General features: G+C 43.6%; 5 protein-coding genes across 21 annotated transcripts in view; 2 read left to right on the top strand and 3 right to left on the bottom strand.

Moving 5' to 3' along the window:
• Nucleotides 1-1,602: 1,602 nt before the first annotated feature.
• On the bottom strand, nt 1,603-7,525 carry LOC108099391. The gene is made up of 2 exons (XM_017202890.2): nt 6,869-7,525; nt 1,603-6,164 (listed from the first exon to the last, which is right to left on the bottom strand). The coding sequence occupies exon 2, from the start codon at nt 5,654-5,656 to the stop codon at nt 4,808-4,810; it is 849 nt and encodes a 282-aa protein (XP_017058379.1). The 5' UTR covers nt 5,657-6,164; nt 6,869-7,525; the 3' UTR covers nt 1,603-4,807.
• Nucleotides 7,526-9,240: 1,715 nt separating this feature from the next.
• LOC108099649 (vasotab) lies at nt 9,241-9,855 on the top strand. The gene is made up of 3 exons (XM_017203279.1): nt 9,241-9,369; nt 9,467-9,664; nt 9,721-9,855. Exons 1-3 carry the CDS (start codon nt 9,342-9,344, stop codon nt 9,777-9,779), a joined length of 285 nt encoding a protein of 94 aa, XP_017058768.1. The 5' UTR covers nt 9,241-9,341; the 3' UTR covers nt 9,780-9,855.
• Nucleotides 9,836-11,172, bottom strand: LOC108099648 (iron-sulfur cluster assembly scaffold protein IscU). The gene is made up of 3 exons (XM_017203278.2): nt 10,976-11,172; nt 10,264-10,802; nt 9,836-10,062 (listed from the first exon to the last, which is right to left on the bottom strand). The coding sequence occupies exons 1-2, from the start codon at nt 11,060-11,062 to the stop codon at nt 10,425-10,427; spliced, it is 465 nt and encodes a 154-aa protein (XP_017058767.1). The 5' UTR covers nt 11,063-11,172; the 3' UTR covers nt 9,836-10,062; nt 10,264-10,424.
• A 238-nt stretch (nt 11,173-11,410) lies between these two features.
• Nucleotides 11,411-14,297, top strand: LOC108099319 (armadillo-like helical domain-containing protein 3). 2 transcript variants are annotated; one of them, XM_017202750.2, is made up of 5 exons: nt 11,411-11,611; nt 11,686-11,887; nt 11,944-12,397; nt 12,595-13,550; nt 13,604-14,297. In XM_017202750.2, the coding sequence occupies exons 1-5, from the start codon at nt 11,558-11,560 to the stop codon at nt 14,053-14,055; spliced, it is 2,118 nt and encodes a 705-aa protein (XP_017058239.1). In that variant the 5' UTR covers nt 11,411-11,557; the 3' UTR covers nt 14,056-14,297. The 2 variants fall into 2 exon arrangements, with proteins under 2 accessions (XP_017058239.1, XP_017058238.1); XM_017202749.2 differs by having other exon boundaries at nt 11,412-11,611; nt 11,941-12,397.
• Nucleotides 14,298-14,404: 107 nt separating this feature from the next.
• Nucleotides 14,405-25,086, bottom strand: part of LOC108099317 (tight junction protein ZO-1) — an 82,662-nt gene continuing 71,980 nt past the window's right edge. For 9 of the 16 annotated variants that reach the window (XM_017202729.2, XM_017202728.2, XM_017202732.2 and 6 more), the window contains 9 exons: nt 22,377-22,610; nt 21,423-22,018; nt 21,150-21,298; nt 20,986-21,085; nt 19,714-19,954; nt 19,361-19,649; nt 19,165-19,297; nt 15,813-18,001; nt 14,405-15,279 (listed from right to left, as the gene is read on the bottom strand). In XM_017202729.2, the coding sequence (XP_017058218.1) occupies nt 15,056-15,279; nt 15,813-18,001; nt 19,165-19,297; nt 19,361-19,649; nt 19,714-19,954; nt 20,986-21,085; nt 21,150-21,298; nt 21,423-22,018; nt 22,377-22,610 (4,155 nt within the window). In that variant the 3' untranslated portion in view covers nt 14,405-15,055. Of the gene's footprint in view, nt 15,280-15,812; nt 18,002-19,160; nt 19,298-19,360; nt 19,650-19,713; nt 19,955-20,002; nt 20,746-20,985; nt 21,086-21,149; nt 21,299-21,422; nt 22,019-22,376; nt 22,611-24,276; nt 24,763-25,086 lie in introns of those variants that run through there. The other 7 variants (XM_017202731.2, XM_017202739.1, XM_017202742.2 and 4 more) reach the window with 5 other exon arrangements.

A 25,086-nucleotide genomic window follows, 5' to 3' on the forward strand; every position in this document is an offset into this window, starting at 1 on the left:
GTAAAGCGGGAGGTGCAAGATGAGGTGATTCGGAGCACGTTCACCAATTGACTTTTGGCGTCTGTTTTTTCTTCGAGCCACCTCTAGAGAAATCCACCTAGATAATACTAGTTTATACCGCCAGTGAGTCATAATCGTGTTTTGCCCACTTACCTCTGAACTAAAGTGATTCAAACCGCTCTCTCCACTGTCCTCCTTCTTTGGTTCAACTCTTTTTGGGGGTTCCATTGTAGTTTTTTTTTAGCCTAACTCGATTACCAATTTTGCAATTTATTTTCTACCAGACAAGCTCTTATTTTGAAAAAAAAATTTTTTTTTGTATTTTTTCCAATTAGTTTTGAAATTTTTTCGCTATCAACATTTCTGAACCAATTTGTCAATTATTGTCGTTGACGAAAGAATTTTTTATCTGTACGGAAAATATAATTTAAGAAACTCATAAACAAAATAAGTTGTTTATAGCTTGAGCAAAATTTTGAAACAAGGCCTTATGTGTTGACTTTATATTTAGCAACAAAATTAAACAATTGAAAATAAGAGCTGGGCTGCCAAATTCGAATCATTCAAATTTCTGATAGCAGATATTTCGAGTTGGAGAAGTCCGACTGTATCTGGATCTCATCGAAGGGGTTCCATTGAAAATATTTTTATCTCTTTGTTCACTTTTTAGGGGATTTGGGGAAGTGGATGGGGTGGGAATGGGATCTGGGGATTTAATGAGTGGCTGGAGTGGTTTTTGAGAGGGGATTTACACATTGATTGTTTGATCGTTAGGCAATTTCTGGGTTGCTTAAATTTTAACTTGACTTTGATGCTTGCTGAGCTCTTTTGGTATGATCTTTTCGGCCTCATATTAATATATAGATATAGAATCCTCTTATACATTTATGTATCTATTTTGTGTTATGGTGTAATAAAACCTTTAAACATGTATCCTTATCATGCTGGCTGCTTGTGTAAGAATCTATAAAATGCTTAAATGTTGCTTATATAAATTTCCTCAACTCACAATGACAATTCGTACTTATCGCTTTAGGTGTTTATGTTGTGTCGGTCCGGTTACGATTACACAAATGTTAATATTTAGGTTTCTATGCAGAACTAACATAGGAACAATTAGGATAGTTTTTCAAATTGAAACGGAATCGGAAATATATTGCTATTGCTGGCAAGGGTATATCCACCCCTTCGGCTCTGTAAAGTTGCTTATCGTTTTATTTTAATTCGTTTGTCGCCATATATGTATCTGGGTGTTTGTGAAATCGCTGCACAAATGCAGCTGCTTTGCATATATGCATGTATATATACGCACATACATACATATATATTATATGCACATTGCCTTTGTTTCGATCGCCTAGCGAAGCGCTTTTTGTTTTTTCTATTTTTTCTGGTTCTGGTTTTGTTTTCATTTCTCGCTTAGAAATCGTGCTGAAAAAAAAACATGTGAGAAATTCGGTAGTGGAATTTTACGGAGCACATGTTCGCTTCATCTGGAATGTGGGGGGTTATAATCTGGGGGACTTGGCCGATTAGCTCTGAAAATAAAATTACAAACGAAAAATGGTACGTGATAAGGCAAATAAAAACACAATTTGGAGGTTTTTTTTTTGTTAATTATACAAAGCTTTAATAAATTACTTTACGAAAGCCGTGTACAATTGTTTATTTGTTTTTCTATTGTTTTGTGGTTGGTTGGTGGTTGGCTTTGTGGGGTTTTCATTCGCTTTTTCTCAAAAGTTAAAAGTTGACTTGGGTTTATAAACACAATTCCAATATTGCTTTACAATTTTTCTCATATTTTTTCACAATCATTTTTATAATTACAGTATTGAATGGCGACTTCTCTCTTCATATTCGCATTCATCTTAATGGTCCATTTAAGGTATTGGTGTGGGTAATTAATTAAACATTTTCTCTTCAGTTGTATTTGTTTTTAATTTGTATATATACCAGGTTTTTAAAATATAGCAAAGTATCACAAAAAATTGCAAATTAAATTGTAAATTAGATCAATGGAGAAATTAAAAAAATACATAGTGCTGGTTGCTTTCTTTTCATTGTTTTAGAACGACGAATCATTTTTCGGCTTAAATAAAAAGGTTAAAAGTAATATTCGAACTTGGTCGAATCGTCGTCGTTACGCTTTAAATGTAAATAAAAAAAATGAATTTGAATTTTCTTTCAGGGGCCAATCTGCAGTTGCCTTAGATGGGGGCACAAACGCCTTGGACTCGCATGTGGAGCTCCGCGATTTTGTTTTGGGCTCCGAACTTTGAAATGGAAATTAATTTGTACTGATTGGTGTTGAAAAAGTCAACGGGTCGGAACGTTTGTGCCCACAGTCCAAGGCAGAGCGGCGGGGATTCGGCCCTGTTTTGGTCTGTTTTTAGTGGTTTTGTTTTTTTAACTTTTACAAATAGACATTTTTATCTCTCCTGCTTCAATGAAATCTAAGCTGTTCTCAGCCCAAATCGACGTCCAGTAAGTAACAAACGTTAAGCTTACACTTAAAAAAAATGCAAAATTCTGCGCGACAAGTTTAGATTTCTTCTGTGGGGTGTGTGATTGATGGGGGAAATGGGGGTGAGCTGGTGAGTTCCCGAGCACTGCTCGAGTGACCTTCGCTCAGATCAATACTCTAAGTAGTGGGTATATGTATGGGGTGTACTTGAAGTGTAACTTGAAGATACAAGCTTTAAAGCTACCAATATGACAACTTGCTCAGTAAACCTAAACAGTGCTTGACTTTTTTGGCTTTTCAACATGTTTAAAACTATCATCGAGTGTTTTGTTATAGTTTTATCTTTTCTCTGTTTCTCTCTCTCTCTTTCTTTCCTCATAATTTAGCTGTTTCAGGAAGTTAAACAATATGCGTAAACAAAACTCAAGTGTGTTCTTATTTCTGCGGTTTTTCACTATCAAATATGTTTTGGGGTTCTTTTTGTTTTTGGCTTATCACTTCGGGGCCAATTCACTTGGCAAAAACACATAACAAAACTCACGCTGCCTCTTTCTACGCAAAATACAAATAACTTTGGATTGGTTTTGGGATCGGGGGTTCGGGAAAGGGATTGGTTGCTTAAATAATTTACATACATATCAATATTAACAATTAATAAGTAATGCTAATAATGAAAATAAGGTACTGGGTTCAAGTGTTTCAGTATTGAGCATCAACGAATAGTTACATAAAGTAGTTTCATTTCATCATTCTCATCTCGCGATATCTCTATCTCTTCCTCACGTAAAGCCTTTGCTTGGGGATTGCAACTCAGTAGTTTTTAGTTGTTTTCACAATTGTTTCCGCTTGGCGCAAGATCAAACATATTTTGGAATAAATAAAATCTTGCTTGCGCCGATAGCGCGCTACCACATTTTACAAGTGCTGATCGGTCTTATTCTTAATGTTAATCGATTTATCGTTTTTAGAAAATTTTATTTGAACATTTTAGCGTTGTTCCCTTCTATGTACAATTCAAGAATGTTTAAATTAGAATTTTTTAAAGCCATTTCGCAATTACAGATTAAGAATAATTACACATGTTCGCATATGTAGCTCAATATTTTTGGGCAATTGCTTCTCTCGCGCGACGTTAAACTAAAAGTAATGGAAGTATCTAGGTAGGTCAAATTACAATACAATAGTGGATTCTTTTATCTTAAGGTAGAGGATAGTTATAGATGTTCTTTTCAGGCAAGTTGAATGCATTTTGCGCTGCGGCTCTGCTGCTGCTCTGCTGCGGCGGCTGCGTTGAGTTTTTGTCGTTGAGTTTTTGTTGAATTAGTCTTTGTGATTTGGTGGGTATACGATTTATAGTAGTTTCATTATTATTATAAGTTATTAGGTATTATCGTGTCTCTTGAATATACTCTGTTAGCGTTTGCCCTCTGTATTTACTCATTTTATCAACATTTAAGGTACGTTGCACATTTTGTCCGCTTTTCGGGGGATAAACATAAACTGTACGTTATGCTGCGCTTCTAGCGTCCATTTTTGAGTTACTCATAAATATTATTATATTTATAATTTTACTTATTAATTAATTTTCAAGTCTATTTGCGTATCACGTTTAAAACAATGTTCAGTTGTGAAGTATCCGTTGTTAGACATATAAAGTTCTCCTTCCTCTTCTCGACTTTTTCTCCTTTGTCCTCTTCTTTCCATCTGGTTTTCGTATATTTAAGCCAGGCTTCCATGGGTTGTTGTACTGGTTGCAGTTTGTCGATTGGCTTTCTCTATTTAGTTTGCGCATTGAAGTTGACAGTGGTGGAGATTGACGGGGGGTTCTTAATAGCGGGGAATTTTGCATCTTTTTTGCTGTGTTTATTTGTTCTCGTTGTCGTTGCTGATGTTGTTTTATGGGTCGGTTGTGTGAGGACAGTTGTTTGTGTTTATTTGTATTTTGTTTACTTTCAGCTTTCCTTGAAACAGTTTTTCGCTTTTCTGTTATAGCTTCTCAAATTGGTTTTATTGTTTCATGATACACACTTGAGATCACAAACATTACTCTTGTATTTTTTTGTTTAAAAAAGTTCAATTTTTCAGTTGAATTGTTTTCGCTTTTTTTTGTAAAGGTTTTTTCGTTTTGCATTTTTTGTTTTTATCTTTTGTTAATTTTTTTTTTTTTCTTTTATGTTCATTTCGATTTTTTGCAACTCATTGACGGGTTCGGGGTCCACCGGGTGTTCAGGCCATTCAAGTCGGTCCTCCAGATCCATCTTCAGATCCGGACTCTGCTCCAGATCCTGTTTCTGTTTCTGCTTCGCTGCTGCCACAGAAATTGATCCTCAAGCACCAAGGGTGTTACGACTGCACATTGAGCAGCAGCTTCAGGTTGTGCGTGTCGAAGTCGTCCAGAAGGTTCCGCTTCGAGCGGCCCGTCTGCATCGGCACCTGGAACTTGGGCATCGACGGCATCGTCAGGGGCAGTTTGCCCTCCGACCTGGACAGGGTCCAGTGCTGGGGTGGCTTGGGCAGCGCTGTAGGAGCTGGTGCGTCAAAGCACTTGCTGCCCGCAAAATGCGTCAGTGCGGTGGGTATGAGTGGGTGCTGCTGCTGCTGCATTTGCATTTGCATCTGCTGGGGCGAGATCTTACCGCCCAGCGGCGGGCTCTTCCTTTGCTTGCGAGCCGATCCTCCGCCGATTCCCGGCGAGAAGCCTCCACCCAAAATGGTGGCCGGTGACTGGCGCACCTGCATCGCTCCCTGGGGCGAACGTCCTCCGCCGTTTCGCCGGTTGTTGGCAAAGAAGAAGCCTCCGCCTCCTCCGGAGGAGGTTCCCTGCTGCTGCGGCGACTGGCGCTGCTGCTTGCCCTTGGATCCGGTCGACTGGGACTGGAGTGGCCGCTGCCTCTGGTTGGGGGGCGTGGCCAAGGAGGATAGACCCAGGCCCAGACTCGTGGGCGAGGTGCTCAGGAATTGGGCGTTATTTGTACTGCTGGCAATACTGTTGGAATGTGCAGTTACCAAGGGCGTTGCTGGTGCGGATGCGGACACGGATGTGGGGGACACGGGTGCGGATGTGGGCGAGGGGGAAGATGAGTTGGATGCGGAGGTCGCTGATGATGCTCCCTTTTTTAATCGTATGGACTTGGTGGCCGATGCGGTTGTCATTCTGATGTTGTTCCTAACGCTATTGTGCGAGTATGTCATAGTAATTTCGTCGCTTTCCGATCGCTGGATCTCTTCTCTTCTTCTATTAAAATTTCTGCTGTTTTGCCTTTTTTTGTTTTTGGTTATTTCGCTAAATTAATGCTTAACGTTAAATATCACACGCACTTAAATCAATTCTTTATAAATCGAAACCAAACTCCCATCTGCTGCTACTGCGATGTTGGTTTAGCTGCGGCCGCTCTGTTTTCTTTGGTTACTGATAATCGAATCGCCGAAGATGCCCTCCTCAATATTCCAAAATTAAACGAAAAGGGCGACGGGCGGCTGAGCACGTAGCTGCTTTCCACTTCTCCTGGGTCTCGTTTTTATGTACAGCTGCTGTTTACTTTACTTTATTTAGTTTTACTTGTAACGTTATGTATTGTTTATCAGTCTGTTGATTTATCTCTTTTACTCTGGTTAAGCTATCCTTAGCTATAATTTCGCAAACTCTTCTCGGTTCTCCGCTGATTCAACTGCTGCTTTTGCATTCCAAGCCGTGCTGATCCTGTTATTTGAGCGAGAAAGTAGAGAAAAGCAAAGAAAATATTGAGCATTTGTTGCGGGGCATTTGGAAGGAAAAGTATACAGAAGCGGTCAGGAAAAAAACTGATATAGGGGTTGTACACAAAATTATATTATTTCTGTTTAATCCATTGAATGCTTAATGAATCGACAACGGCCTTTTTAAAATGCTGTTTTGAAAGTATGAATAATGCGGCCTTGCCGATATCACAATATGGGGTTGCAAATGTGATTACTAAAGATTTTATTCAAAACGAACTCTAAAAAATATAAAACAAAATGACAGTCTGAAGTGACGGAAAAGTAGGTTTACATTTTTACCTGAACATTTTGAACAAAACTACAAAAACAGCCCTTACAGTTCTATTATGCTGACCGCGTTTGTATGTATAATAAGAAACGGGGAACCCGAAAAGGGGAAATAAGACATGTAACGACTCAGTTCCAGGTAGCAACAACCTGTAACGTAGTGCTAACTACGTAACGGCTGCATTATCGTGCCCATGTGTGCAGTCCATGTGTGCTATTTACGTCAACAAAAGGTATTTGTTTGTTTGGCTATTCTCGCAAACGGGCGACGTCAGAGGGACGCATACATACACATTTATTTGCGAGAATACCTGAATTAATGAATCAACACACACGGCGCACACATGCGCAGCGACCACTAACACAATTGCGACTTACTTTTTGCCGTAGACCTTCTCACACTGACGAATGTGCGTGTGTGTCGCAGTTTTCTCAGCACTTCGTTATAGATTCCGATTTTCCACAAGCGTTATGTACAAAATGGGTTGAGTTTGGGTTAAAAGTTGCCTTGATTTGTTGATTCACTTTAAAACTTTTCGGATATTGGTTGGTTTTTTCGGGCTGTAGATGGGTGTATGTGTGTGCTCACAGTTGTGTGTATATACGTGTGGGTGTATTGTAAAATCACTTTCAAAATGGCGACGGGCTGGCTTCGTATTATTTATATAGATGTAATTCCGCTTAAAGCTTTCTCTTCACTTACGACAAGGCTCAAAAAAATCACACTTCAACTGATTCTGATTCGGATTTTGATAAACTATGTACACCACCGTCTATTGCGCAGCTACTTTGCTTTTCTGTTTTCGCTTGACAGTACGTCTTCGTTGTACTCGTCGCGATTCAAATTTAAACGTACACAAATATCTCTTTATCACTTAACTTAGGACATTTACAATATGCGTTACATATATATATATTTTTGTAGCAGAAACTCAATCGATAACTCTATCTCCTTCGCTTATTCTCGTTCTTCGCGCATCGGTACGCTCTTCTCGAATTTTCCACCATGACAATTTTCTAAAGAAAACGTACGTGCGCGGGTTTATATACCCCCCGAAGTCGGCCGCCGTGGTGAATAAGAACAGGGTGTCACGTCGGGTCCGTCAGTCCGTAAAGGAGCCCGAACAATTTGACTGTTCTTTTTGTCCGCTGGAGGGCGCTTTTTCGTGAGGACAACGATTTCCCAAACAGGTAAACAGAGGACAATGTTTTCCCGAACGGGTAACCCGATTATCAGAGGGTGCTGAGCGCGAGACAGCCACAAAAACGTTAACATTAACCCGAGAAAGCAAGCGAGATACGGCGGCATTTCGATAAGAACATCGATACATCGATACCATGCCGTTATTATTGTGATATTTTTAAACCATCTTGTCTATCCCTTATGCGGTGTATGAATCTTAAAAAGTCATGTCATATTAGAATTAGTGACGTAAATTGGGAAAAACAGAAATAATATTTATAACAAAAAAATACAGAAATCGATATCTGCTTTGATCAACCCTGGGTGGCGGGGCTTGCTAAGACGCAGCTCTGGGTGGGGGCTTGGCATAGTGAAGACGCGACCCGAATACAGGTTTTTATCAGAAAATATAGCCTTGTTGATACGTTTCAATTACTTGGGGTCTACCTGCCTTCGGTTTATCCCTAGGACGATGGAAGTTAAGACGGGTAATAAAACGACAGCTGTCCAGTTGAATTTGGAGTACCTTTTGAAAATCTCTTAAAATGCCAAGCTGGATTAAAAAAATTTCTATTGCTAGCAATTAAGTATGACTATTAAAAAGCAATTATGAAGAAAATAAACATAAAGGTATCCAAAATTCATATACGATTGTAGTTTGCAGTTTAAAATGTTGTCATTTAAAAGTATAATTGGTCTAATTAAGGTTCGTCAATTTCCCCTTTTTGGGAATGACATATTAATTTTAAAAGCTGACGGTTAAATTCAACGCCTTAGTAAAAATACTCTTGCAGAGGATATTATAATTTCAGGCAGATGTTTAAAACGAATCGAAGGGGACACCTTCAATAAACTAGTGAACTTTGTTCACTTTCAGCAAACCGATCTTTTGGAAAAAAAATTAGAAAAATTTAAATCGGACTAAAATTAGAAAAGTTATGGACTTAAAACAGGTGAAATTTGGTAAATTTTTAGCAAACCCATTATATGGAAATTTGAAAAGGGGTTAAAAATAGAATTAAAATCGGATGACTAAATGGGAATAGGAAACATCAAGGGCACTTCTGTTATTAAATCTATATTGCACAGAGAAAAAAGTTCACTATATTCTATCAAGTACACTACTGAAACAGGGATTAAATAGTTTACAAAATATTTCACCGTAATGTTTCCCTAACGGGCAGTATATATTTGTCGGGATGTCACCGTGGGATGCCCCGCAAAGCGGGTAAGTGAATGAAAATAATTAGAACCGCTTTCAACCGGCGACGCGTGTCACTCAAACACCGCCCATGCTCAGATCCAGCCTGATCAAACCCATCATCTATCCAAATTGTAGCATCATCATTATCATCTCGTTGACCCGCCATTGTTATCCCGCTGGCTGATAAACAAGTGCACTTTATGTCTACTTGGCTGTTTTTTAATTCACACAACCCGCGACTGTGTGGGTTGAGGTGAGAGATACGATTCGGATCGTATATGTGTCGACGGTCCATCTATATATTCCGTAGGTGTGTCTGTGCTTGTTTTTTCTATTGTTCATGAGCCGGGCTTTGTATATAAAGGTGATCCATCTCACTGTCTAAAATTCAGTTCAGTTCTAACGCGACTCGAAGCCGGTTTTTGCGATTTGTGATTTCGTGGAAATTTCGTTTGTTATTCAAAATGCGTTTCGCTCTGTTTGCTTTCCTAGGTAAATAAACCTAAATACATACATATATCAGGACTGGAATTATAACAAAAGCTTAATGGATTACTGGATATTTAATAATGTTTATACTCGCCTTTAGCCCTGTGCCTGTTGGCATTCGTTCTGGGCACTCCGGCTAAGGACACCAAAAAGGGGGCCACCGACAGTTGCCAGAGGGCCTGCGGCGAAGTCTATGATCCCATTTGCGCCAAGGCCAAGAACAGCAACAAGGAGAAGCTCATCACCTTTGGCAGTCCGTGTGTTATGTCCAACTACAACTGCCAGCACGCCGATGACCGTGAGATCACCTCCTTAAATGCTCCGAGAATGTAATTCGAATTTATTTATTTACAGCATTCGAGCAGAAGTCCAAGGGCGAGTGCGGCGGTGGAGTAAGCGTTCGTCTCTCCTAAGAACCAATAATGACCACATCTCGTATTTACAATTGATCTAATGGTGCAATAAAATATTCATGTATTTTTATTCCAACGGGAACGCTTTATTACTTTTCAAAGCAAGCTTATATTTTGCGTAACAGAACAGATAATTTAATTAGCTCTTGGGACTACATTGAAATCCCCTTTTAAATACACACGTGGACATGCATTCATACAATATCAGTTCCAGCTATCCGTTAGTATCAATGAAAGTCGTATCCTATACCTCTATGCACTTATCAGCAGTCACGCGGCCAATCTGCAATAAAAATCAAAACATTAATCAGGCTCAAGTGCAGTTCAAGTAGATTAAGAGAAACTACAATACTGATAAACAAAAGGTTGTCAATAACATTTTAAATTTCCAATTTAAGATTGCTCTATCGGTAAAATAATAATATTAATTAGCATCCCTTATATAGTTTCTCTTTACCGGTGTGTTCACATCCAATCGACTCACCACTCACAGAGCTCTAGCGAATAATCGCATACTACGACCTAATGCCAAGTATCTTTATAGTATATTGTATTGTATTGTATTGTAGATTACTTATAGTTGTTGTTTTCTTAGTGGTTGTTCAGAGATACGCTCCACTACATTCACAGTTTTCGTTCCGCCCCTCAGTTTGCCTCCTTCTTCTGCTGCTTGACCTTGTAGTCAGCTAGCGCAGCCTTGATGGCGTCTTCGGCCAACATGGAGCAGTGCAGTTTGACGGGCGGCAGGCGCAGCTCTTTGGCGATGTCCGTGTTCTTTAGCTTGCCGGCCTCATCAATGGACTTTCCCTTGACCCACTCGGTGGCCAGCGAGCTGCTGGCGATGGCCGATCCACAGCCGAAGGTCTTGAACTTGGCATCAATGATCTTGCCGTTCTCGTCCACCTTGATCTGCAGCTTCATCACATCGCCGCAGGCGGGAGCTCCCACCAATCCGGTACCCACTGTCACATCTTTCTTGTCCAGCGATCCCACGTTGCGCGGGTTCTCGTAGTGTTCAACGACCTGTCAACAAAAGTCGGTTAGTCATTGGGATCTTATCAATTTGCGTGCCCCCTGAATCGCCTTCTATCTGAACGACAACAAAGGCGGCACTTATCTATATTATGTAGTTTCTAGATATTACGAAAGAACTTTCCGCTAGGCAATTGGAAATGCGCGGTGGTTCTAAAACTCACATTTTCGTGGTACAATGCCACCGGCACGCTCTGCACACGCTTCAGCTGCGAACACAGCAACCGGGAGGAGTTTCGAACCAGAGACATCTCGGACTAGTCAGTGTCACTTAAAATTAATCAATAAACAGACCAATTGTTGTGAAATTCGAAGAGAACGGAAAAACACACCGACTACTGCGTGTTAAAAACAGCTGATGGCCAGAGTGACCGTTCTAGGGTGGAATGCCAAAAAAGTGGACTTTTCCGGACCCAATGCCATTTTAAAAGATTTTTTACTATTTTAATTATTTTTAACTACTATTTTTTTGTTAAAATCAAAAACAATACAAATTTTTTTTTCCACTACGTAATAAAATTTGTCGTATTATTAGCTTAGTATCAAACTTTTGAATTACACTTGCAGTTGGCAGTGCCTCAAAGCAGTAGGACCTTTTGGCGGTATTTTGTAGGCCCACACCTATGGTCGCACCTAATCACCAAGTCAAATATTGTCCACTATTTTTGCCAACCAAATAGTTTTTACAGCAGCAGACTATGAGTTTCTGAAACACTTCCTCAGATCAGTAGTACCCAGATCCAGTCATGACCTCTCGCAAGCGAAGTGGCAGCGGCTCCACAAAGAGGCCCAAAGAGAAGGTTCGTCAAGACGGTTTGCGAACTCCGCCCTCGGTGATTCGGCGACTTGCATGGCTAATTGGTTTTCATTGCAGGTGGTCTACATATACGAGCTGTTGTGCCGGGGCGAGGATCCTAGCAGCGAGAGCCCCGAGTTCTGGAACGAGTTCTTCCTGCTGCAGCCAAACTTCGAAGCGCTGGAGAATGAGATCGGTAAACTCAACAGCGAGCAGCTGCAACTGGTGAAGCCGAATCTGAACACCCTCTTCCAGAGGTGCATTGAAATGCTGGACACTGGTAGGTCTTAATTCACACACAGAAAGCAAAATACATTTCTTGATTTTCTCCAGAAGATCATCCCAAGCGCCTGTGCAACAGTCTGCAAACGCTGTGCTCCCTATTTTACGGAATCTTCAAGAAGTCAAACGCAGATCCCACGTTTAACATCCTCAACGAGATTTTCGGACACGAGAAGATGGACGAGTGGCTGAAGCTACTCATGCAGTACTGCAACCGCATTTTGCTGGGCGATGTGCCTGAAAACGCCCGCTTCATGTGCCTGAAACTGCTTCAGGTTCTGGTCACTGGCACTGATAACGTCAACCAGAACGAACTCTTTGAGCACCTGATGATGCACAGCATGTTTGATGCCTTCGTCCGGCTTCTTAGCGACCCCACCTTCCGCTCCCAACACGGTCATGACATCGTTATCCTTCTCACCATCCTGGTCAACTATCGCAAGCACGAGGCTACCAATCCCTACGTGGTGCAGCTCTCCATTCTGGCTGATGAGCTGGCACTAAATGGGTAAGTAGATCTGGTTGATTTGCCTATAATTTATTCATTTATAGACACACTAGATGTGATTGCATTAAGAACTAATTACTAAAAACTTAAAGCTTGTTCATGTGTCAGCTGCCGCTAGCTGACGTCATTAAGTGTTTATCTTTCCACGCGCCCGCATATCATATTTCGATAGTAACCAAGCTTTATTTTATTTTCAGCTATGGACAAATGATATCGCAGTCGCTGATTGACTTCTGCCGCCAATACATCCAGAGCCTAAACAATGTACAGTCCTCGTCGTGGTTCTCATCGCTCTCGAATATTGTGGGCAACATGTTTGTGTCGGATGAAGGATGCGAACGGGTGCAGCAGATCAAGGCGAATAATGGCCTTCTACTAGCCCTCTATGAGGCAGTGCATCTGAACAGAAACTTTATCACCACTCTGGCTCACACGCAGGCGGAGTCCAGTGCCCCGCCATCGCCCAGTAACACTTTAAGCCTGGCTCAACCTGTGCCGGATTTATCGAACGCACCTATCATCGACATTACCCAGTATCCCACCAATCTGCTGGTGGCCGTCTTTCAATACTGCTCCATCGTGATGCAGGACAACAAAAACGAGTCGAGCATTGCTAATCTGAAGCTGTGCTTTCTAATCCTCACCTGCATTTCGGAGGATCAGTACGCCAACTCGATGATGCACGACAGCAATCTTACCTTCAAGGTCATGCTTCATCGGGCGCAGATGCGTCATCGTAAGCTGAATGTGGATCGTGTTGGCAAATCGCAGCCGCTGGCAGCTACACTACTGGATCTTCTGGTGGAGTTCATTGTGTCCCACTTAATGAAGAAGTTCCCAATGGAGCTGTATCTGCTTTGCATCGGCGTCATCCACAGAATCCTGTGCTACCAAAAGAGGTGTCGAGTGCGCCTTAACTATCCGTGGAAGGAGCTCTGGTCGGCTCTGATTGGACTGCTGCGGTTTCTGGTCAATCAGGAACAGACGCTGGTCAAGAAGTGCAACATTTTCCACTTGTCACTGCAGGTGGTGAATATATTCAATCTGTTCATCACGTATGGCGACACTTTCTTGGCCACCACAAACAGCTATGACGAGCTGTACTACGAACTGAATCGAGAGGAGAAGGTGTTTACGGAAATACATGCCATGGGTAAAATTATCAAAAATTTGTTTTGTAAAAATAACTAATCATTTTCTTTACAGTCCTTCGCTACACAACGATGCCGGAGTGCGAGTACAAAGACGATGTCATCAAACTATTGAACGCCCTGGTCAATATCCTAGCCATTGTAAAGCACTTCCAGAACAAGATCAAGGAATGGCTGGCAGAGCAAGGCCTTTCCACGCCCACGGAGGAGCAAATACTCGATGTTGTGCGCAAGAACTATGACCTCACGTTGAAACTCCAGGATTCCCTGGATCAGTACGAACGGTATGCTGAAACGCCGCTGCACACAAACTTCTTTAAGCTAATGGTGCGCGATGTTGTCAACGATACGCGCAAGCACATCTACGGATATGTGAAGGAGGCCGTGTCCGTTGTTCCCGACCAGGAGGTTCTACTCACCACCTCGATGACCTCCGGCTCGGCGGGAGCAAACTCTGCGGCGGCCGCCACAGCCGTGCCAGAAGCAAAAGCCACACCTGCCACGTAGGGAATGGACCTCGACAGACTATCAGACTGTTAAATTGTTTCTTTTGCTTAGTTTAGTAATTGTATTTTAAATAATCAAATCTCTAGAAGCGTAAACTCGATGTAATCTATAAGATTTAAAGTGCTTTGCGAGTCTTTGTTAGCTTATGTTGTGAAGCAGTGCACATAAAGCATACCTATACATATATTCTGTGCAAGTTTTTTACATACGTATACAAAATATATTGCGTGTATATAAACGGATGTCTGTTTTTTAATAATGTTGGGGCGGATGAGTGGTCGATGGAACTAGAAAAATGTATAATTAAAGGAATACTTGCCTTTGTTGGGGAAGAAAATGGACTCGACAATACAATTATTATAGTTGCTCTTTTATTTATTCCCAAACTTTCCACGTGTGTATAATGTTCAATACAAAATGCGTATAAATATTTTTATAATATGATGTTCTTTCTGATTATACAGGCGCGTGTATAGGATATAAGGATATCGCTACGATTTATAAATGTTTACGGTATATAACTTCTGCATGCAATACTTGCACGCGTTTAACAATTCGAATGCAATTAAAATGGATTATGGGTCGAAACAATATGCGAATATCTAATAAAAAGTCAAATATATCATTTAAAATGCATTAAAATTATGTAAATATATAAAATACATAGTAATGGGTCGCTTTAAAATATACAAAATAATTGGTTTAGGTATAAAACTAAATCCTAGTCGCTTTATACAAATATCCTTTGCATTCGATTGATTAATGTCTAGCTCGATATTATGGGTCAAAGGCAGAGCCAAACGATCACTCAAAGGCACAATTAACAGACAAAATTGAATTAAATTAGTTACATTATAAGCAATGCCTACATCTACCTCTTGGTTGAGCTCATTTTGCTTGCCCTGGAATTGCGGCCTTAAGAATATGTGTATGGTGTTATGGATCTATTTACAATTGCGTTAATCGTTCAAGTTTTCGAATGAGTGGTAGTGCTCTATGATTAGAAGTGATCCACCTTGACGGAGACCGTGTGAGCGGCGGCATTGCTGGGCAGGTCGATGTTGTCCCACTCGGTGTGCAGGTTCTTCTCGCTGTCGGTCGCCTTGAGGGCCAGTCCCAGGGAGGCAGTCCGTCCGGCGCAGTGCGGAATATTGAGTGTAACCGGCACCAGGAACTCAAGGCCCTGCGGTCCACACATCACCAGCGGTGACAGCATTGTCTCACCTACGCAAATAATAGGTAAACAATAAGATTATCAGTAAGGGCTCTGTAAGATTTCCTTGGGTTCGGTAGATGCAATTAGACTTGTGTTTAATAGAGTGTGGAACATCGGGTGTAGTGTTATAGGAAGTGTAAGTGGGGCACAGACAGAGACTTAAGTCGGTTGGAAACATAAACAGTTGTCTTCGTGCTAGTTTAGATAAGTCTTTTAAAAAGGGGCAGTAAGAGATTTTATAGGTATATCTGAATTTATATAAATTAGATGTACATGAAGTTACATGCAGAAAGCCACAACTACAAGTTAGTACTATATCAAAGACTACAACTAAATGTTAGGTCAACTACAAAAAATAACCAGCCACCAAAAAGTTTAAACACATACTATATATTCATTAAAAAACGGAAAAACAAATTAATGCTGCAATCAAAATTAAAACCAGAGACAGGGACACGTGTTTTTGCAAGAGGTTGGTGGTAGTGGCGGTGGTTTTTGGTGGATGGATACAGTACGGAGTAGAGTGTGTGTTTGGACCAACCATTTTCCATGTCCAGCGGAGGACCGCCGACGGCTTGTCCCATCCGCGGATCGCTGACGGTGAAGTAGATCTCCTGCCGCACTCCGGCCGGAATGGCTCCGGGCGGGATTTGCAGGGAGACGTGCCACAGCTTATCGGCCAGAGTGCCGCCATTCGAGTCGAAGAATCCCCGCGAGGTGCTGGGTTCGCGGGGCAGGGCGGGGAAGGGTCCTCCGTTGGCCGGCGGAGCGTTGTTCACCGGTCCGGCGATGGGCAGGGACATGCTGCTGCTGAAGGGCGTACTGGTGGCATTGGGTGGACCCACTGGCAGGCTGGCCTGGGAGGTGTACTGGGTTTCGATGGAGGTGCAACTGTCGCCGATTGGCGAGCTCGGCGGCGGAGCTGTTCGCTTGAGGATGTTCGAGATGTGGAAGGGCGCCCGGCCGGATCGCGGGGTCAGGGGTTGGACAGGAGCTGGCGGAGGAGCCAGCGGAGGAACCTGATCTTCTGCCTCGAACACATCGTCCGAGGCATTTTGCGTTTCACTGGCCAGCATTCCCTCGTTGTGCTGATTGATTTCAATGGCCGTGGGCTGCTCCGTCTGGTTGGCGGAACTCTCAGCCTCATCCTCCTGCTGCTCCTGCTGCTCCTCCGCCTCCTCCTCATCCACTTCATCCTGGACAAGCGGAGCCCTAGCTGGGTTTTCTATCACCGTATCCGAGGACTTCTGCAGGTCCGAGCGACTCAAGGTGGAGTCCTCAACCTGCTCCTCCGGCTGAGCATTGATCTCCACTTGAATCTGCTCCGACTTGCCCTCCTTCTTTTCATCCGTTTCGTTTTCCCTGGACTGGAGGATGCACTCCTCCCGCGACTCGTAGATGGGCGCCGGTCTGCCCATGTCCCTCTTAGAGGCATAGATCGGTTCCGCCATGCTATCAAGTGCTTCCCGCCGAGTCTGATAGATCTGATCCCTCAGCTGGGCCCTCGTTTTGAGAGCACTCTCCTTGGCCTCACGGCGACTCTGGTATATGGCCTCTGGATTGGAGGCCTCCGACTGGCTGCTGCTGCTCTGCGGGCTGAACTCCCGCTCCATGTCCCGCTTGCCCTGGCTGATCCTCTCCTGCATTTCGCGCTTCGATTGGTACAGGTGATTCCGCTGCATTTCCCGCTGTATTTCGCGCCGGGATTGGTAGAGGGGCTCCTCCTCGGTTTGCTCATTAGCTGCCCCCGGATAGAACCTCCTGCGGGTCATCACTTCCGAACTGGGCGCCCTCCGCTGATCGGGCAGCATGTAGGCCCCGTTGCGGGTCTGGTAGATGTCCTGGGGATCCTGTTCGTAGCCGGGACTGATCATGGGTCTTCTCACCGGTCCGGGATTCCCTCCCTGCCGATCCGCCGTGGTGGTGCTGTGACGCCGCACTATCCTCCGGCCATTCCTGCCACTCGAAGCCGCAGCCGCAGCCGCTTCTGCTTGCCTCCTCTCGAGATCAATGCAAGCTCGGTTCGCATAGAGATCATACTGGTCGTACCCATAGCCGTTATCCTGGTGGTGCGGCATTCGGGGCACTGTGTTGCCTATGTTACCGTAGATGTCCTCGCCCTCCAGGTTCTGGTAGGTGCTGTTCATCATTTCCTGCTGCTGCGGCGGGTAGTGGCCACCCCGTTGGTAGTAGACATCCTGCGGATGCATCATGCCCTCTCCTCCGTGGGAACGCTCCTCGAAGCCAGCCGGATAGGTGGGATACTCGTCCGGGTAGTAGGGCCTCTGCACCCCCCTCTCCAGCATCGACTGCTGGCGCCGCAGCCCCTTGGGCTTCCGCTCCGGCTCCACCATGCTGTTCATCCTCCTCAGGGGTCGCGTGCTCTTGAGCAGCGCGTTCTTGAGTGCCACCAGCGGGCTCTTCAGCACCGACTTCTTCTTCTTGTGCGGCGGCAGAGGCGGAGGACCCATCTCCATGCCGTGGTCATCGTAGTACGGCTGCTGCTGGTGGTGCTGAGGGTACTGCTGACGTGGCTGACTGTGGCCCCTGGAGGTGCCATAGTGGCCGTAGTAATTGGGATCGTGGGCGGGCGGCGGTCGCTCGTGGGGATAACGCGGAGCTGAGCGGGATCGCTGCATTTGGTGACCCGGGTGACCCTGGGAGGGATGGGCGCCAGGTGGCGGTCTGGCATAGTAATCATCGTACCGCTCATCGTACGGCTCCATCTCGCTAAAGATTCATTACATGATTCGGAATTTTTGTGTGTGATTAGCAAAGGGTTTCAAAGGGGATCGAGTGCTGTAATTCTGGGACCCTAGTAGTGTTTAGTGCCTCAAAGGATTGGCACGAGAATCTTTATATAATAAATTTATTTGTTAATCATAATTGGAATTGTAATTGGAAAACAATTCAGAATCTCTGTTATAAAACACTCGGAAATATTCTGCACATCACCGTTTTCATTTTATCATTCCAATGAGGAATATTTAGGTATTTAAGAACCCTGACTCAAACACATTTTATTCCTGCAAAACTTTCGCCAAAGACACACAAGCGCACATATAAATAATATCCATATATTTATATAAAATACTTTGCAAGTTAACCAAACTGTAGAGAAAAGTTAATACCAAATACCAGTTGTGTAAACTAGTTTGTTGTTAGTTATTATTTCTGTTGTTTTATTAAAAGGTTGAATTCACCCAAAACCGTAGTTAGATTCAAGATTAACTTTTAAATACCCGAGAAACGCAGAAATCAGCTAAGAGCATGATTATTAAATGTATAAATAATAGTACGAGTTAAGAAAAGAGAAATGTGGATACGAATCTGTACTGTATAGAAAAATGGCAAGTAGAAGTTAACCCGAAAAATGTTTTATTTTCGTTTTTCAAATCTTATGTGCGTGAAGCGCTCAGCTTTTTACAACCTTTGGTTTTATATTTGTAAATTTTGTTAAGCTTTAATTCATGGTTTGGTTAATAATTTTGGTTATTGCAAAATACAATAATTACAATAAATAATGTAATATATGCGATTTGATATCGTTGTTGTGTGTTTTTCGTGAAATTTTTGCATCGAATAATTGGTAATGACCAGCAACCGAATGAAAGTATGAATAGATTGGCATAATGATTGACTGATTGTTTGGCTGACTGATTGATTGACTGAATGCTTGATCGAGTATTGTAAAGTACGAAAATGGCATTTAACAAGAATATAAAACATTTTTCGTTAACACAAATGTTGAAAACTGAGGGGGATCAAAGAAATGTTTTTGTGTGTTTTCTTTTTTTTTTTTTTTTGGGTAGAAGGATCTCCTTTTGGAGGAACAATGGATCTATCAGAGGGGAGGATAATAAAGGGGCTATGAAAACTTTAGATCCACTTACCTCATGTTGTGATGGTGCCCAGCGGCGGCGCCAATTTGCGGTTTACGATAAAGCTCAAAGGCCGATCCACGTTGCTCCCGACTTCCTGCCAAATCCAAGGCATGGCGTTCCGGCGTGTGAGGCGGTAGGTTTCCTATAGATACAAATATTATTTGATTAATATATAATCTGATTTGTTTTAGGTATAATCACCCACCTATTGGCTGTGGCATGCCGCGATGTGGTGCGATGTAGGGTCCTGTGCCGCTGCCTCCGTTGTAGTGGTGGCTGTTGCCATTGTAGCCTTTCGCCTGGGGATACTGCTGGGGTGGTGGTGCCTGTCCGTAGTTGCCATTGCTGCCCCCGTAGGTGGGTTGCTGCTGCGGCGGCGGTGGCTGCATGTGTCCATTGCTGGGCGAGCCAGGAGTGGCCTGCTGGCCGTAATGGTGGTGCGAAGGCGTTGGCGGATAGTAGAAGCCATTGGGCGAACGAGGCGAACCAGAGTCCTGAAAATGGGATTTAGAATTTAAGTTACAAGCTCCAGGGAAAGGTTAATCTAGATGAACTTACTCCATTTTCCCAAGGAGTGGTGCCACCGCTACCAGAACTGCCGCCACTTTGCACCGGCGGCCTGTAGTTCTTCGGTTTTGGCGGTGGCACCGGCTTGAAGGGTCCACTGCCATTGCTGCTGGGCGTTCCGCTCCCATTCATCTGGTTTTGGCCATTGCTCACGTTCGGCGGAGGAACCACTCCGTGTGGCGCCGTCTTTGGCAGCTTAGTGTAATCCGCTTGTGTCACGGAGTTGTTGCGACTGTTTTTTTTTTTGGTTTTGGTTGATTCATGTGGTTGCGGGGAGTTTGTGGATCGGGTGCATTATGAGTGGCAGTGGTTTTTGTTGGGTGAAGTTGTGTTTCGTTTTTCGGGGACAAACAGTTGATGATGGCGAGCACAAAACATAAGCAAGAAAGAGAAAAAAGTTCATGTAATTATAAGGACACGTGTGGTAGCAGAATGAATAATCTCTAAAGTGCTTAGACGGCATACAAAAGTCTGGGTCGATCAGGTGTGAATATCGTTTATTGCACTTCGGGTTGGGGTTCTCAACACAAGTTTATATTTACATGGCAGACAAACTATAATTAAACATCAGGGGACAAAAGGAGAAAGTTGGGAGAAGTTCATAATGATATTTAAACTCTTAAGATATTTTTACTAATAAAGGGAATATTTCGGTATACAGTTCAGTGATCTTTATAGTGCATATTCGCATAGAAAAGTCGTAGCTAATTTAAAAAAAAAAGTTCGTTTTCGATTTTGGTTTCGTTGTCTCAGACGAGCGTGTCGTAGGCCGAGGCACTGGACATCAGAGCAGGCGGAGGCAGTGGAGCCATCAGGGCGTGCAGACGCGGAGCGGCGATCGGACGACGGTCGAAGCCGCCGGAGGAGAGGCGGAGGAGCTGCTGCTGGGTCAGCTGGAGGCCGCAGGTCAGGGGGTGGGGCAGTGGCAGGGGCAGGGACGCGGGCGACAAAGAAGAGGTCGAAGGTGAGAGCGAGTGCAACATATGCAGGTGCTGCAAATGGGGCGCATGGAGATGATAGCGTCTAATGGACCGGGCACACATATGTACGTATACGTAATATCATATTATATTTATATTCGAAGAGATACAAAAGAATATTTACGACACAGTCGACAAATGCATGCGAGTGAGTTGAAAAGACGACGGCGCAGGAGAAAGAGAAAGTAAATAGTTTCTTTATATTTTAACTGAACCCTGTGATATGTACAATTCTTGGAGGGTAACCTATACAAAGGATATAGAAGGATTTCATCGATCTTACCTGTATTTGCCGTAATCCGTTTTGGTCTCCACCAAAGGCTTGCGGGGACTGCTTTCCAGACCCAAATTCGAAGGACGCTGTGGTGTGCCATTGCGTGGATCTATAAGAGATGATATATCCTTTGTAATATATGTGATACCTAAACATTTGTAAGGATTACTTACCGATATTACGGGACGCATTCATTTCATGGTAGTGCGGCCTTCCAGGACTGCTTTGGCGGTTCAGATCGTTGGCTCCGCCGAAGCTGCGATGATCGTGGGGAGTTCGACCGTAGTCATGCGACTGACCCACCTGCGGCAAGGGGCGACCACTGAAACATTCAACAAAATAATTATAAATAAATAATAAAAATAAATAAAATAAATAATAAAATAAATAATAAAATAAATAAAATAAATAATAACATAAATAAAAATGTTGTTAATCAAACGCACCTTGCATTTGGCACTGATTTGAGATCGTCGGGCGCATTGGGACCCAGTCTTCCCAGGTTCTGCATGGCCATCTGTGTGTTGTTGTACGAATCGTAGCTGGACACACTGTCGTAGGTGGAGGCACCTCCTCCTCCTCCTCCGCCTCCTCCTCCTCCATTGGCCTTCAGCTGGGCATTCAGGCGAGCCTGGCGCTCCAGGGACGCATGAGTTTGCTGCTGCTGCTGCTGGCGATCCAGGCTCTCAGCTGCTCCGGATCCCACCAGAGCATTCCGGGTGATGTACTCCGCCTGGACGTCGTCCTGCACGACGGCCTTGCCGAACAGTCGCTCCTGGGCACTGCGACCCAGAGTTCCGTTTCGCGACGATGAGCCCGAGGTGTTCAGGGGGATCTCTCCCGGCTTCGACTGGCGATCGATGCGCGGCGGCAGATCCGGGGCATTGATCCCGTACAGGGACTGCGGACGCACTGCAGCCGGGTCGCCTCCGCCAGGCTGCTGCGGCTGCGGCGGCACACTGGTGCCGTAGATGCTGTACTTGCTGGAGTCCATGGTCTGGCGGCGATTGGGATTCGCGGGGACACCGTGGTCGTAGGGTACCTGCGGCAGGTGCATTGCAAGGGGCGGTGAGTGGGTGGCGAAATAGATTAGCACACGGGTTAAGTTGGTTAACAAAATTATGCCATTGAAGGGTTGTCATTGGAATTTAATTTGAATTATCTTATGAGTTCTGTTCATTATAGTTTTAATAGATCTGGATTTTAATCAAGTAAGTAGTAATCAATGACAAACCTCATGACACAATTCTGCTAACAATTGTTATTTTTATGAGGCGCTTAAGAACCGCTCAAGTTTATTTGAATTTCTTTTGTTTTTAGTGGAAGCGCATGCTAAGTTTGTTTCTTGGTTTCGGTTTGTTTGGTTTTTTGATTGTTTGGTTGGCTTTTCGACCTCTTACCGTATATGGAGGTGGTAGTCCTTCACCAATTATGTCTCTATCCCTATCCAAGTTATCCTGATTAGTGGCAATCGATGGATCTGAGCTCGCTTTAACCAACTGCGGCAAATTGCCAAGCGACAATGATGCGGATGGGCCGGGACTCAGTTCCAAATCGGATTCGGGACTTGATGCATACGAGAGTCGGGAGGTGGTCATGGGGAATAGGAAGTCGTCGGAGAGGGATTCTACGGGCTGGGGTTTGGGATTTTACGGATTCGGTTCGGTAATGATTAGGCGCAATTTTTTGGCAAGAGTTAATTGCGATTTAGCGGTAGTTTCGTTGATTTTCGAGTGTCAAATTTAGCGCGTTGAGAGCAATCAACATTTGTTTTGATAATAAATAAAACGCAAGAACAGCAACAAGAAACGTTTATGAAACATTAAAGAATATGATTGATTGATTGGTTGATCGATTCGATTGATTGAACGGCGTTCGATTGCGAAGCATTTGGATACGTAATGTGTGGACGAACACAAGATATTTGATATTTCGGATATATTTGTTGTTTGATTTGGTTTTTAGTTTGGACGAGGACATTTTGATTATTTTGGTGGTGTTGGTTTTAATATATGCATCGGGTTTTACGGGTGATTAAGCGGGAAATGACCATGATGATGTATATTTGGTTTTGGTTTTGTTTTTGGTATGTAAATAAAAGAAACAAATGAAACGAAAAACATTTAGTTAGCAACTTTATAAAAATATTGGCCAAGATCGTATGGCGATTTTGCGTATATACTTAAGCCTAAATATGTATGTCGAATATTTGTAAGGATTTATTTTTGGTATATCTGGTTTGGTGAATCTGGTTTCGAAATTGTCTTTCTCTCAGGAAATGTTTCAAGATAAAAGTAGAGTACTTTTTGATTATACAAATGCAGCATTTAGATCTTTCGAGATTATATTGGTTGTATAGGTTGTACTTCCTCGGAATGACAATTTCTGGTTCTAGGATGATATGGCACTCATGATCCTCTACATGCTTTTAGCTTCACAGTTACACACATTTATATGTACAGATTAAACGAGTAGCGGTCTACACACAATATTATATTCTTGATCATGCTACATGAGGAGTATTTGGGCTTATGAATAATTTAGTACGAACAACTACATGCGATAGTTACAAATTAGAGAGCGGAGTGTGAATTCAGGGATTCGGGACAGAGAGATTCAGTTGAAAAGCGATTGTGCCCCAAGTGGAGTGACTTAATCCGATTAATCAGATCAGATCTCGTTCTCTGGACCTTTTCAACTAAATTAACACCGATTCTCATGCAATGCATTCGTTACTCTGGCCAACATTGTTGTTGGAATCAGCATTATTAACGTGGCTATTATTGTTATTGTTGTTGTTATTGTTGCTGTTGCTGTTGTTGTTGCTGCTGCTGTTACTACAATTATTGTTGTTGTTGTTGTTTAAGCTACTTGAATTATTGAGACTGGCAATTTGGCTGGTGAGATTGTTGAAGGCCAGCGTGAAGCTGCCCTCATCCGCCAAAGTGCCATCGCTGCTCTCGTGACCATTGCTCAACCCGTGGCCATTCCCGAGGAGATTGCTCAGGGATCCCGAGGAGGAGTAGTTGCCCCGGCCCTGGCCATTGCCAATCAATCGCTGCTGTGGCTTGGCCATCGGCGCCCTCTTCGATGCCATCTGATTGGCATCCGCAAGATGCTGCTGCTGCTGCTGCTGCTCCATCTGCAGATTGCTGTTCTTGCTCTTCACCTGATCCTGCTGCTGCTGCTGGGGCAGCAGGTTCAGGCTGGAGTCGAAGAGGTTCTTCTGCAGCAGCAGCTCGTGGTAGTAGTACGGAGTGGTCCTCCGCTCCACGGGCGCATTGGCTCGCAACCCATAGCGGCTGACTGCAGCTGGTCCGGGCTGAAAGCCCCTGTTTCCATTCGAGGGATTCGATTGGCTGCCATTCAGATTGGAGCTCAAGTAGCTCAGGTTTGGCTGGGAGCTGTGGTACTGGGAGTTGGCACCATCCATCGAGAGGATGTTGTCGTCCAGTGGCAGAATGGGAGCTGGGTCCACGGGGGAGCCAGGCCACTGGGCATCGAGGAAGCCGGCTTTATGATCGGCACCATCGTATAGGATCTGCGATCCCTGGGCTTTTCGGCCAAGCTCTGGCTGTGGGCGTAACCCACGGGCGGGGGGCGTGGCGGCGGAGGGGTGTGACCCTGGTTGTGGATCAGCGAGTAGGATTTGGCCGGGTTCTGGCAGAGATTGAGGTTCTGCGAGCAGCGAGGCACTGAGGTCGACGAAATGGGGCGGCAGCAGGCGAACTTGCATGGTTGGGCGATGTAGGGGGGGAATAACATTTCGGTGGGGGAATCGGGGAACTGTTAATATTATTTTTATTTTTATTTTTATTTCACGGTTTGTCGACAACAATCATGGGCATGTTTGTATATGTATGTGTGTTTGTGTATTTGTGTGTGTTTAAAAAACGAATAAGAAAAAGGTTCGAAAGTAAAAATTAGAATATTGACCATAACCAGTTGTAGAAATTAAAGAGTTATAGAGGTTTTTAAATTAGTTCAAGATCATTACGATAATAAAGTATTATTTAAGTTAGGTGTAAGTTACTAGGCTGGGAGATCATCGGTGTAACTAAAACTGCACTAAACAAAAAATCATTCCTGATTAAAAAATTGTTTTCTTAA

The sequence above is a fragment of the Drosophila ficusphila genome, unplaced genomic scaffold, assembly GCF_018152265.1.
Source record: "Drosophila ficusphila isolate 14025-0441.05 unplaced genomic scaffold, ASM1815226v1 contig_791, whole genome shotgun sequence".
In the NCBI taxonomy this organism is placed as follows: Eukaryota; Metazoa; Arthropoda; class Insecta; order Diptera; family Drosophilidae; genus Drosophila; species Drosophila ficusphila.

Coding starts and splice junctions, on each gene's coding strand:
- LOC108099391 (XM_017202890.2), bottom strand. CDS start 5,656: ATGACATACTCGCACAATAGCGTTAGGAACAACATCAGAATGACAACC.
- LOC108099649 (XM_017203279.1), top strand. CDS start 9,342: ATGCGTTTCGCTCTGTTTGCTTTCCTAG. Junction 9,370..9,466: donor CGCTCTGTTTGCTTTCCTAG/GTAAATAAACCT, acceptor ACTCGCCTTTAG/CCCTGTGCCTGTTGGCATTC. Junction 9,665..9,720: donor CTGCCAGCACGCCGATGACC/GTGAGATCACCT, acceptor ATTTATTTACAG/CATTCGAGCAGAAGTCCAAG.
- LOC108099648 (XM_017203278.2), bottom strand. CDS start 11,062: ATGTCTCTGGTTCGAAACTCCTCCCGGTTGCTGTGTTCGCAGCTGAAG. Junction 10,803..10,975: donor TGGCATTGTACCACGAAAAT/GTGAGTTTTAGA, acceptor TTTTGTTGACAG/GTCGTTGAACACTACGAGAA.
- LOC108099319 (XM_017202749.2), top strand. CDS start 11,558: ATGACCTCTCGCAAGCGAAGTGGCAGCGGCTCCACAAAGAGGCCCAAA. Junction 11,888..11,940: donor CATTGAAATGCTGGACACTG/GTAGGTCTTAAT, acceptor GATTTTCTCCAG/AAGATCATCCCAAGCGCCTG. Junction 13,551..13,603: donor TACGGAAATACATGCCATGG/GTAAAATTATCA, acceptor TTTTCTTTACAG/TCCTTCGCTACACAACGATG.